This window comes from Crocodylus porosus, unplaced genomic scaffold (genome assembly GCF_001723895.1).
Source record: "Crocodylus porosus isolate Cpor-Errol unplaced genomic scaffold, CroPor_comp1, whole genome shotgun sequence".
Classification (NCBI taxonomy): Eukaryota; Metazoa; Chordata; order Crocodylia; family Crocodylidae; genus Crocodylus; species Crocodylus porosus.
In genome coordinates, this window is record NW_017728917.1 from 29,033,965 (window position 1) to 29,047,700 (window position 13,736).

Here is a 13,736-nt window from a genome sequence, read left to right on the forward strand (position 1 = left end):
CCAATGTCCACATCGTTAATGAAGATGTTGAACAGTATGGGTCCCAGGACAGAGCCTTGAGGGACCCCACTGGTCACAGGGCACCACAATGAGTGACTGCCATCAATCACAACCCTCTGGGTCCTACCACGGAGCCAATTTCCCAGCCAGTGGATCGTGGTGGAGCCAAGGCCACAACTGGCCAGTTTGGCCAAGAGATGATCATGGGATACCAGATCAAAAGCTTTTTTGAAGTCCAATGTATCAATAAAAGATCTTCTGCCTTGAGTCAGGGACATAAATCCAAAGATGCTGCCTTGAGGCTGATAAATGTGATGCATCATTAACATATGTAATGATGAGACTACTTCCTATCCCCTGAGCACATCCTAAAGAGAGAGAAATCTGCTTCTGGGCTGTGGCTTAGCATTCATCATACCCAGGATTTGCAGGCTGATGGCATGGGAAACAGCTTTTGTATTTATATCACTTTTATGTAATGTGGATATAACTTAAGTCATGTCTTACTGTCAGTACGTTGATATTTTATTTGGATATGGATTGTAACAGTGTAAAACCTTTTTTACACGTGAATTATAAAATTACGCTTTAGTCTGAAATTCTAACAGTTGGATTTAGTATAATAAAGTGAATACTAGAGTATTATCAGTATAACATTTAACCTGACACTAAGTTGGAAAGAATCTCTTGCCTCAACCAAAAAATTCTGAAGGGACATTGCATTTTTCCATAAACACAATTATTAATAGTCTGGACATTTCAAGTCAAATCTCAATGTTACCTATGAGCGTAGGACTGAAAGGCAGCTCCTGTATCATCAAGTCTGGTCCTTTGCTGTTGTAGGAAATCAAGACATACAATTCGTTTCCTAAGCTAATCAGGATCCATCTTTTAAACTAGTTTTTGTTTGTTGCCCTGTGCCAGACTCTTTTCAAACTGTCCACGTCTTTTTTTAAAGTGTGGGACCCAAGACTGGACATAGTACTCCAGGTGAGGCCTTATTGATGCTGAGTAGGGTCACTTCCCTTGATTTGCAAATGACACTGTTAATGCAACCAGGATATGTTGGGTTTTTTTGCAACAAAAGCACACTGTTTGGTCATACTCAGCTTGTGATTTGCCATAACCCCCCCAGATATTCCACACACAGCATTGGTTGCATACCATGTTGGTGGCACGCTGTAGTGTCACTTTCTGGTGCCCCTGCTATGCGAGCCCTACCCTGCCATCAGTGCAAGCCCCTTTTTACTGTTCCCCACTCCCCAGCCCTGCTGCCACCACCATGTGGTTGAGTCTTCTCCCTCCCCACAACAGCTGGTGTGAGCATCCCCACTAGAGCTGTTTCATGGGCAGGAAGCTCACTGGACTTACCATTGTGATGCCTACCTCGGAGACCTTGGCCACTGCTACAGGCGTAATGGGGATGGTTTCAGTAACTGGGTAGGAGCCTGCATTAACTTCTTATGGGCTGCCAGTTGAACAGCTCTGGTATTATACAAACTATAGTAAATGGCAGTTTTATCATGTTCATTCATTTTTGCAGCAGGTCACCCCTGAACACATCTGCAGTGCTGTCGACTCTTGAGTTTTCACAAGTGTTGTGATTTTATAGTATAAAACTTTTCCCCTCCTGAGAGATTCCTGTTAGCTCTAGATTTCTGCCTGCAGTAGAGCTGATCCTGTGGCTACCAGAGGCTGTAGGTAGGCGGCACAGTTATTGGCTTTGGACTGCAGTTCCAGCTGTTACAGTAGAGGCTGCTACTCCAAAAGAGTTTCCAAAAGGTACATTGGATAGGCAGAGAAGTAAGCTTTCACTGTTTCTTTCTCTCTGTTGAGTATTAAGTGGTGGTGAGAAACAAATATGAAGCTGGGTAGGGGATAAGAAAGGAGCCCTGAAGCACAATTAAAACTAGGAAGAGTTGATATCTAGGGATAGAATGGGATAAGGAAGAGAGCTCTGCCATAGTCTGGGACACTGTCCTAGAAAGAGGGCATGTAGGCAAGGGTAGGAGGGTTCTAAGCTGGGTTTTAATTACCCAAGGCAAAGAGAGGTGTCTTGAGCAGAAGACTGAACTTGAACTGGCACCTGGAGGGCGGCACATCTACAGAAGGTGCTGAATGTCCTTTGGGACTAATTCGTCTGCTCATTAGCATGGCTGGCAAAAACTGTGCTAATGTACTAATGCACAGTAGATTAGTTCAATGGGCATTAAGTGTCACCTAAAAAGAGTTCATCTACACTAATGCACAGTAGCGCTGATTTACAGTGCATTTAGTATCTGTTATTAGAGGGCATTTTTACGAGGTGTTTTAGTTCAAAAGCGCACTGCTGCCCTTTTCGCCACACTGATGCACATTTCACCACTTACACAACTGCAAGCGATACAGCATCAGGCGCTTTTCAACGCGCCCTGTGCTGCAACACTTGCACGTGTAAAAATGCCTTCTAATGTGTAAAAATGCCCTTTAAAAATGCTTGCATGTGTAAAAATGCCCTCTAAAAAACCACAAGTGCATTCTGGTGTGTCCGGGCATGACATGTATGTGCATAAATGTCCACAGGTACAAAACTTAATGTGCCATAATTATAGCACATTAATAAACGTGTAGATGCACCCAGAAAGAAGCTGGACCCACTGGAGGTAGTTCAGGAGAGGAAGCTATTGTCCACCAGAGGTAAATCAGGAGAGGGAGCTATTGTCTGTTGGAGGAAGAAAGTTGCCTGAAACAGGTGCAGAGGAGCAAATTGAGAATGGGGCCTAAGGAAACAATGGGATGGCAGGTGTTCCACTGATCAAGCAGGTGTCCCCATTAGGTTTTTATTCATTTCAGGGTGAATTTGCTGAAATGTCCTCATGGTGGCAGTTCCTGAGTTTGAAAAGCAGTGGGTTTTATTGAAATCTCATATTTTTTTTCTGTTCATGTGTGATTTTCATTTATGAAGCAAGTTTGATTGCCAGCATGTTCTATGAGGTGGATCATTCAGCTCCTGCAAGTTAGTATGCGAACAAAAGTCACTGCATACAGGAGAGATGACAGAACAAGCAGCAATGGTCTCAAGGTGTAGCAAGGGAGGTTTAGGTTGGATATTAGGAAAAACTTTCTCACTAGGATGGTGGTGAAGGATTGGAATGGATTACCTAGAGAGGTGGTGGAATTTCCACCTTGGAGGTTTTTGAGGCCTGGCTCGATAAAGCCCAAGCCCTAGCCCTAGCCTAATGAAAGTTAACTTTTTACGTAGGAAAAAATTACCAGTAATACAATATCCAAGAAATAGAGATTAATCTGACAGCATCCATCCTACTAGTCTTACTCGATAGCAATTTTATGCTTCTGTGTTCATGTGATTAAACAGCTTTAAAGTATCAGTTGTGTTAGCAGGGAAGAGAATATCAGAAGACAGGAAGAGACTGACTTTGAGTGAGCTACTTTTTTCACTATACCATAGCTCCTGAACTTCATTAAAAAAGTTCTTTGCTGTGTTTTCCATCAATTAAGACAGTTAGAATTGGTTTTGAAAGCTCTGAAAGAGTATGCATTTCAGTGCATCATCCTCTCCATATGTTATTTTGTTATGGTTTGTAATGATGGCATGTTAGAATACAGTGTGTTAACATGGAAAAGGGAACAAAAAATGAGATTTTACGGGTTTATTGAAAAGAAAAATCTATTCAACTAGCAAGATGGACTATTTTGAGAGGCCATTTTGTAGTAATGATAAAAATACTTAGAATCTGCCATGAATGAGCAGCATCTCTCTGACACTTATTTTTCATGTTTTAAATTAAAAACAAGAGGATATTGAAATGAAATTTTCCTACTGGCATAATTCTGGTGTTGGAGCAGCAGATAATTTAGCTAACAAAAAGTGCAGAAACTGGGACACTACTTTCCTTTTACTTCTTTCCTTTACTTCCTTTTACACTACTCCTTTTATACTTCCCAGAAAGTTCATCATGGCCTGGTCACAGTAGAGTATTGTAAGAATTCCTCCCCAGTGTCTTACATGAAGTAGTATAGGCACCAATTGAACCCTTAGGCTTATTCCCATTAATTGCATGAATGTGTGTCCGAGTTCCTACTTTAGACATGATTAATCACATCCTAAACTTAACTTCTGCCACAGTCCTTATTGTAGACCAGATATCTGGGACTGGATCAGTTTGTATAACTCAAATTTGCTGGAGTTTTATGGTGGATCCAGCTATGACAGCTTGAGGTTTGATGGGCATCCAGCTACAAGAGCTTGAGGTTTGATGGGCATTAACACTGTTTCGAGCAAGTCACTGTTAGTGTCAGCAGAAATTCTAGTATAAAACTCTGGCTCAGACTAGGCCTTGAACAGCGTGATAGACCTGTTACTGCATATTGCTCTTGCTTCACCCTGGCCCACAGATGCTGCCAAGTCAGAGGGCTTTTGGAACTAACTACCAAGCAAGGCATCAGAATAAACTCAAGGGGGCACTCATCTTTGGGAACTAGTCAGGTAGGGTGGGTTTAACTTTGCTTGTACTGTTTCCAAGGGAGGAAGAAACAAGTTCTGCTGCCAGACCACAGAGTTCTTGGGAAGCATAAAGGCTTCTTTTATTTGATTCATATATTTTGACTTTGTCTTTTGGAGTCTACCCATTGAAAAGCTTTACTGAAGAAATGCAGCTAGAAAACTCTAATAGTTTTTATTCTCTAAACCTAAACTCCTGAAATAAAGCAGATCTAGCAAGTTGTTGGGTGGTAAACAAGAGCCTTCTTTACATGCTCTGGGCCTTCCCATACCACACTTGAGAGACTAGAATGCTGTTCTCACACTTTAAGTGATGTTTATTTTTAAATATTTTATTAAATGTTGGATACTAAAATATCTCTTGTTAGTGTGCATGTTTTACTCTAATGTAAATATCTAGCATTGTTGTTTGAGAATTTTTTATTGAAGGAACATTGTTACTAGCAGAAGCTCTAGATATGCCAAGTGTGGTTAAAATATTAATATTTGCAGATCACAAAGGTTCAGATAAACAGTTTCCCAATTCTGATCTGTATAAGATTGATACAGTATTCCAGCTTCTGGAATTCCAGCTTCTGTTACCATTGTAACAGTCAGTGACAGCTTATGTTAAGAAATGGCTGCCAAAAAATACCCAGTTTTGTGTTAGAAGGGAAATGTTTCCATTTTTAGTTCCTGGGTTCACATGAGCCGAAGTTAGTACCTGATAAGTAGGTGTTTGCTGAAATTGCAGATTTTGCAGAAACTGGGAAATCTGGGATTGTCCACAAAATTGGTAAGTTTAACTATGATTTAAGTAAACCCCTACCAATAAGTCAGTTTTATCTGAAAACTTGTTAGTACCTTTGGCTGCTTGCAGACATGGGTGGGGGGGGAATAACAGCACTTTAAACTTGGGATGCTCCTGTGCTGAGCTGAGCACATGCCCAGATGAGGCAGATTATTAGTTGTGACCGGCTTTCCCAGCATCTGTGTAGACTGGGCACTTTAGTGGGGATTTCTGGTGCTGTTACCAAATAGCTGATTGAATCCCCCACTAAAAAACCTGAGGTATGTCTCCTATATAAAAAGGATGCTGACAGACATGGAAAAAAACAAAAAACGTGTTTTTTTTTTTTAATTGAATCGACTATTAGATAAAAGCACCAAAGAAGTCTCACTGAAGCTCCCAATCTGTACAGACACTGTAGACCCTGGTCGAACTAAGTTGCTGCTCCTTCTGGAAAAACATGTTTTTTGGTTTTTTTCCCAGTCTTTCAGCACCCTTAGGAGATGGGGGACATATTTCAGGTTCTCTATTGTCATGAAGAGTAGAACACTTTGTATAAATCCATTTGTGATGCAACAGTTAGTCAACCGCTCTCCTCAACAGCTGGCAAGGAACAATTTACTGAAGTCTGTCGTCATGTGTTAACTTTGTCAGCTCAGCACATTCCTTGGTTAAATATATGTGTAGACATGTAAAGCAACCATAAATCCATTGGATGCCCCACTCTCAGTTGTGACCCAAGTGCTCATGTTGTAAGGCAACCAAGGGAGAGAGGTTCTGGAAAGTCTGAGATTTATAGAAATGTGCAAGGCTGGAGAAGAGAAATAGCCGTTAAATTTACAGTAGCAGACATGACAACAAATTTGGATTATGTGATGCATGATTGCAACCCTATCCCTAGGTGCAGAGTAGTATTCCTACAGCAAGAGAGCTACCAGAGAATAGTGAGATCCTATTACTTTCCAGACTTGGGAAGGTCGTTGTTGTCCCAGAAGTTCTTCTTGAGGAAGCAGAACACCGATGTTGGCAGCACAGGCATTGCATGTGACACTAGGATTCTGAGGAAGTGAAACACTTGGATAAGCTAGTGTTTTCCAGGTAATATGATTACCCATGGAGTGTTGATACCTACCAGTATATTATGGGACCATACCTAGTCCCTCCTCTTATGGCTTATGGAACAATAACCAAGCAACAGGGGACACCAAAGGAATTGTTACTTTTTTATTTGTAAAGTGGTGCTGTGTGTACTTGGTAGATGGCATAGTTGACATCTACCTAGGGAACATGACATAATTTGAAGGACAATGTAGTGCTTGTTGCATGTATGCTAATAATCTGCTATGTCCTGCTCAATGGCTGTGGAGCTAGAGGTAGGTGTTTTCAGGTGGAATGGGATCTGAATGTTGATGGCCTTTAGCAGATTCTCATTAGGGCCCATAAGCAATATAGACCTCGAGTCAAAGGACTCTAGGGAAATTGGGATGCCATATGTGCTCACATTTGTGCTTTGTGTAGCAATTCTAAACAGCTGTAGTGTACAAACTCATTTGGTACTCCATGAGTTGAGAAATCTATTGTCCTGACTCGTTAGAGGACTTAGCATTGCCTGTTGTAATTATTTTGTAAAACTCCAGGGAAGGGGAAATCCATTTTCATGAGGCATTTTGTCTCTGAATTTTATGGATTGCAATTTGGTAAGTGTTGATATCTATGCTGATTCAAGTGTCAATTTAAATGCAACTTTCTTTGCTCTTGTTTTATGGTCTTGGGGGTGCTGACTCACTGGACTGTATAAATAGGTTACTTTGGCACAGCCATAGTTTCCTGTTACTTTACAGTGGGGTAGCACATTGATCAATAAATTCAGTACTTTATTAGTACAAACAATGGAAATGTTAATAGACATGCAGTCAGACCTGTAGATCACAGGGTTTGAATAAGCAGTTTTAAAACCTGTACAGCAATATGCCAAATTAAAACCAAGACTGAAGTGCATCTTTTGAAATTCCTCTTTCTCCACCCACCCCCTCTGCCCACTCCTGTGCCCCCTGGCCACTTGTCCCCTCACTTCTGCTTGCCCCCCAGTCACTTAGCTTCCCTTACTACTGCTTACCTTATATGGAAGATCTGGATCTGCCTTCGGCCTAGGATGTAGAGCCCGTGATGACTCCTGCCCTGGCCAGGTGGTGTCAGCAGCAGGAGCCTCCAGCCTGCACCCCAGGTCAGGCCTGGAGCCAGAGCTGCAGCAGCTCCCCTGTCACTGCGTGGTCTTCTCTGCTTTTCCTTTCCCCATTGTGCAGTCTACCCTGCACTCCCAATGCTGTATAAATTACCCTGGCTCAAGCCTCAGCTCCAGCCTGGAGTAACTGTTTTTTACTTGAAGACCAGAGTACAGGTAACCCTTGCCATTCGCAGGGGATACGTTCCTGTGATCCCTGCAAATGGTGAAATCCGCTAATAGGGCACTGGGTTCATGAATGCAGTGCCCCTGGTGGCTCTGGGGGGCACGGCTCCAGCAGCAAGAGTGCAGTGGTGGGAGTGCGGTAGCAGCAAGCGTGGAGCTCCCAAGGAGCTCTGGTAAGTGCTTAAAGTGTATTTAAAATGAGGGTTCAGCTTTCGCGAATATTTGAAACCACAAATAACGAGGGTTTCCCATACTCAGAATAATAATTCTTGACCTTCAGTACACTGACAACTGTGCCATTCTTGCACCCACTGAGGAAAACTTCAAGACTTCACTGAATCTCTTTGGAGAAGCTCACTAAATGTGGGCCTCTCTTTCAGCATGGAGGGGCCTGAAGTGCTGTATCAGCCTGTCTAAGTCCATGAATGTGACCCCCCCTTATGCCTCTCCCCAAATTATCATCAAGAGAAAGAACCTGAAAGTAGTTGAGCACTTCCCCTACCTCACTAGTCACCTGTTTCAGAGTGGGCACTGATGAGGAGATCCAGCACAGGATCCAATGCACAAGTGCCTCATATGGGAAATTTGCTTTGGTGTGTCTTTATTCATCATGATCTTTGGAAAGACATCAAGACTACAATGCAGTCATTGCCCGACTCCCCTCTACGGATGTGAAACATGGGTGACTTACTATTATCATCTCAAGAGCCTGGACAGGTATCACCAATGAAGCCTCTGGAAAATCCTCCATGTCAAATGGGAAGATAGCCTTACAAACACAAATATCCATGTTGAGGTCAAAGTTACGAGCACTGAGCTAGTGATTCTCAACCACCAACTTCACTGGACTGGACTTTGTGTATGGATGCCTGACTCTCAAGTCCCAGAACAACTACTGTATTCCCAGCTTGGTAACCGCCTGAGATCTTCTGACCAGAGAAAATGCTCCTAGGACACATTGAAGGCGTACCTCAGGAAAATGGTTGTAAGCATCAAGAGTTGGGAGGAGCTGGCTACTAACTGACTCCAGTGGCTCTGTAACCTCATCCAAGAGGCAGCCTTTTTTGAGATAAAGTGTCTTGCCCTTGAAACAGAGAAGAGAGTGGAGGAAGTAAAAGGAGAGGAATCCCAACTTGCAGTTTACTCTCCCCTGCAGGAAGACCCAAAACTTCAGCAGATGAAGGATCTGTGTGTGTTTCAAGGATTGGACTCTTAAGGCACCTCAAGACCTGTCAGTGAGCTATGGTAGAGATTGTGCTCAAATCAAGGGATTGCTGATGACTCTGGGGTAGGCAGCAGCTTCAGATATGGCTTCAGGCCCAGACCAGAGCTGCTGTTTGCCTTGGGCTGGTACTTGAATCCAAAACTAGTCTCTTTCCCACATGTTGAATGGAGGAAGAAAATCTCATCTTGGATTCGAGTAAATAGAGTTCATAGCATGGTTTTACCATGCATTGTCAGCTATGCGACTTTGCTAGACTCTTTTGTCTTGGTGTAACAATACATGGCACTGTAAAGTATTACTATATACAGAAATACAGAACATATAGAAAAATATTTTATGATCATGCAATTGGACGGGGCTCCTTAGAAATAAACAGGGAGATCAGAGAATAGAGATTAAGTCCATACTGGCATTACATTAGTTTCTTGGGCATTACATTCGTTTCTTAATGGATTTGTTTAATATTAAATTCAATATTAACTCCTCCCCATTAATACACTTTTAAAAAACATGAATCTAAAATGTCTTCTATCACTTTTGCTGGCATCTTGCTTTTCCTCTCCCTTCTCTGTTGGATAAAGTGGAGCCCTCATTGCTTGTGCTTTCCGGTCATGTCCTTGTTTTTCTGTCAGTTACCATAAGAATGGCACGCTATCCTACAGCTCGTAGGCTATGCGCCGTCTGCTGACTGGCTCTACATTTGCAGAACCAGAATTCTGTAACACTACAAGAACAGTGGGTGGCTTTTATCTGTTTATGAAAGAGCATCCTCACACTTTTACTGCCTTCAGTGAATTGTATCAGGGTGATCCTTGGTGTGCATGTATATCAGTAGTTTGGATAAGACTTAAATATCTGATGCCAGTACCTGTGGTAACCATACATAATTTCAAAAGCCATCAACATTAGCTTTTTGCTTAAGGCATTTCTCTTTCTACTACTAAAATATAAAGTTCACTTTGTGAATATACCACATGCTTCAAAAGGAAATATAATGGATATGATGGGAAATGGGGGAAGTGTATCATAAGTATAAGTATACAAGGGGTATACATCAGGACTGGGGGAATGCCTGTTCACCAGAGTGCCCCATGGGATGACAAGGTCAAATGGTCACAAATTTCTCCAAGACAGTTTCAGGCTGGACATAAGGAAGAACTTCTTTATAGTTGGAGCCCCCAAGACCTGGAACAGACTGCCGTCAGAGGTGGTGCAAGGACCTACTCTGGATTCCTTTGGAGTCAATTGGACGTTTATCTTGCTGGGATCCTGTGACCCCAGCTGACTTCCTGCCCCTGGGGCAGGAGGCTGGGCTCAAAGATCTTCCAAGGTCCCTTCCAGCCCTAATGTCTATGAAATCTATGAAACTGTAAAGTCTTGCCCAGTTAATTGTTGTTTCTGTGCTTCAATTATTTCTTTCTATAGGAATATTTCTAAAGTTTTGCTGTGTATTTACGCAAGTTATCTTTTTTCTAGGTGGTCTTGGTTTTTCAAATACTATGTATGCATTCTTAGGAGAAATATTTTCTCTGGATGCATCTATTGCAGTTACTTTGGCAGCTCATCAAGCTATTGGGCTTAAGGTAAGGTTATTTTATTACCTTACATATTGTATTTTGTTTGTAGAGGCCAGATGAGATGTATATATTCAAAGGTCAGGTACTTGTGGATGAAACCTGAAATAGGCTAATAAAAACAAGGAAGCCTTATTTACCCATGCATGAGTAATAATGCATCTTAAATTTGTATTTGCTGTAGGCTGTTCAGGGGCTTTCCTACTTTTCTCCTGCCAGGAGCTCAGTGTAGGGTTCAAACTTAGGATGAAGATCCAATGTGAAGTGTATAATGCAGGAAATAGTAAGAGATGGGTTTTTATTGAATTTTTTCCCTCTAAACTCAGTTTTATGAATTTAGCAACTAATTCAAGAGATTTTTTTTAAGTGAGAATATTGAATTTGTATGCATTACCTAAATGGGCAACTAAAATGAGGACATTTGATAGGAAGAAGGCAATGATGTATAGGTAGGTTGGCAGAGGCAGCAGACTGAGGAAGTTTAGAGGACTGGGAATTAGTATGCTGTATTGCAGAATAAAAGTCTACTATGCTACAGTTACAGGTTTCTAACTTTTTAGTGTCTTTTCCTGAGATAAGTAGCAATATTCTGAAACCTGGAAATAGTGAATTCTTCTTGATGATAGGAGCTAATTTCTATAACTAAACATGTGGTGTGCTCTTTAAGTATTTACTATCTAACTTACAGTTTTGTTTCCTGTAAAATGGGTATAGTAATGCTAACCTCCTTTATTAAAGCACTTTGCAGTAGACTGATGTCAAGCGTTGTCCAAAATATAGGTGTTGTTTTGTTGTTGAGGCCATTCTTAGACTCTTTGGGCTAAGAGCAAAAAAATTCGTTGGAACTCAGCGTTCTGGACTGGTACCAAAGGAAACTAGCTGTTTGTGTGAAAACTTACACTTTGTGTTTTGTCTTGCTTTTTGATGAGAAGACCTGTCTATAAACATATAAAGTGCTGTGCAACCAAGTAGGTAAAAATGAACTGAAATGTTATTGCATGCATTTATGTAAAATAGTTTGAGGTAGGTCATATACCTGTTCTTTGTTTGACTGTGAGCTTTGGAGATGAATGCCTTTTTATTTACAGTGCATGTGCAGTAAGACCAGTAAATTTAATGCATGCTGTATTGGAGTGGTAAAGAGGCTAATTCAGTCCCCATGCTTGTGCAGATGGTAGGGGAGTTTCTTCCTGAAGAAACTAGAGTCTTCTGACAATTTTTTATAAAACACCATATTTAATACTGTGGATACCATTAAATATCATACTGTACACCAGCCTTCTCTATGAGAACAGAGAACAAGCCATAAGGAATGTCTTTCACAGTGATGTTTTGCTTCTGTTTGCTTGGAGAATGACTACCATCTCAAGTTAGCCTTGGATGAGCCTCTGTCCCTCCACTATCTGTCTCACATGCCTGGCTGTCCCCCATTTCACTCCTCTGGCTCTGTCTGTGCCTTACAGCACAAGCTGCCTTGGGGCAATAATCATGGCCTCTGTCTTCCCCTGCAGCCATACCTAAGACTCAGATGTTACTCTTGATCCATGCACAAGCTTGCACAGGCTTCAGCCCTCTTAGCTTTGGCCCACTGGTTGCTCTAGCTGTGAACTTCTAAGTCTAGGTCAACTTGCACTGGCCTGGTTTCTCAGTCCCAGCCTCCCTCCAGTCCACCCCTGCAGCCACAATCTGGTTCTCTGTTATCAAGCTTAACTGTAAGACAAACATAAGCACCCACTTCCAAACTAAGTCTCCCTTGCTCTGGGTCAGTGTCACCCTGCAAGCCCTACTTTCCTTCAAGATCTTACCTCCCAGTACTCATGAGTGGCTTGGGTGCCTGCCAGGATGTTTCCTGCCAGGCCCCTCTCTCACAGGAGATCTGCTCCGTGCAGCATCTGCAGGGCCAGACTGTCTGTCTTGCTTTAGATGCTGAGCTTAAGCCCTGAAGCTCTGTTGCTTCTGGTCAGGTGACTTCTTAGTCATATGCAGGGGTTTCCCCATTTTTCTAATGGCCAACTTGCCTTTCCCTGCTGTGTCTTAATCCAGCTGCTTACAACCTTTACCGTCAGGCTGGCTGGAAATCTGCCCCACACTGCAAGTTTATTGCAGTGCAGCTAGCTTTAGCTCAGCTGCCTGTCTACACAACAAGATTAGCCTGCTGCACTTTCCTGTTAAAGTAACAGGAGCCTCAGACTCCCTGTTACAGTCATCTAGTCCAGCCCCCTACTTAAGTTGCCATCCCTAACTAAACCATCCCAGCCAAGTGTCTTCAACCTCTTCTTGAAAATTTCCAGGGATGTGGATTTTGCAGCTTTTCTAGATAACTAATCCAATATTTGACCTTCCTCAGAATCAGAAAGTTCTCTCCAGAATCCAGCCTAAATTTTTTCTGCAGTTTGAGCCATTGCACTGCCCTATAGCCAGACGAAAGTCTGTCTCCATCCTTTCTGTAATCATCTGTCAGGTATTTGAAAATTGTTATGAAATTCCCTCACACACTATTCTTCTCCAGACTAAATAACTCTAGTTCTTTCAGCCTGTCCTTATACATCTTGCTTCCCAGACATCTAATTTTTTGTGGCTCTCTGTTGGACTCTTTCCAAACTGTCCACATACTGCTTGAAGTGTGGGGCCTAAGACTGGACACAGTACCCAAGGTGAGGTGTCACCAGTACTGAATAGTAGAGATGTACCAGTATGTCGGTCCATATCATATTGGCACCAATAAAAGGAAAATTGAAATTGTTGGCAATTTGGCCTTTTTGGGCAAATATAGCCGATAATATCACTGATAAATGTTGCATGCATGCACACAGCTGCAGCGTGCACGTAGCCCACCAGCTTGGAAAGCAGCGTCTGGCTGATAAGTCTGTTGTGGAGGAAGGGGGCGCAGATCCAGGCCCCCGCAGTGAGGGAAGTAATAGGGCTGGGGCAGGGCGCAGGACAGAGCCGTGGCTCGTCTGGGGGCGGAGGGGGAGCATGGGAGTCATGGGGAACATTTGCCCTCTGGATCTGTGTGGGCAGGTGGTGGTGGTGGTGCTGAGAGGGGGGGGCCACAGGGTGGGCTACAGCCTCCCCAGAATTTGTTGTAGCCCCCCTCCCAGCATTGCTGCTGCCTGCCCAGCCCAAGCGCAGCCACCAGGAAGAGGCTGGAGCAGCCCTGGCCTCAGTGCCTGTGGCAGCCCGCCCTTGTCCCATGCAAAGATCCAGAGGGGCACGTGCCCCACATGCCTCCCCTGGGGGTGCACACAGCGGCGGGGAGC

The 13,736-nt window shown here is 42.9% G+C and overlaps 1 protein-coding gene across 2 annotated transcripts in view; it reads left to right on the forward strand.

Annotated features, from left to right (window-relative positions):
• ACAD9 (acyl-CoA dehydrogenase family member 9) overlaps window positions 1-13,736 on the forward strand; it is a 58,701-nt gene that overhangs the window by 11,954 nt on the left and 33,011 nt on the right. For both annotated transcript variants that reach the window (XM_019536968.1, XM_019536967.1), the window contains exon 4: window positions 10,379-10,485. In XM_019536968.1, coding sequence (XP_019392513.1) covers window positions 10,379-10,485 — 107 coding nt within the window. The remainder of the gene's footprint in view (window positions 1-10,378; window positions 10,486-13,736) is intronic.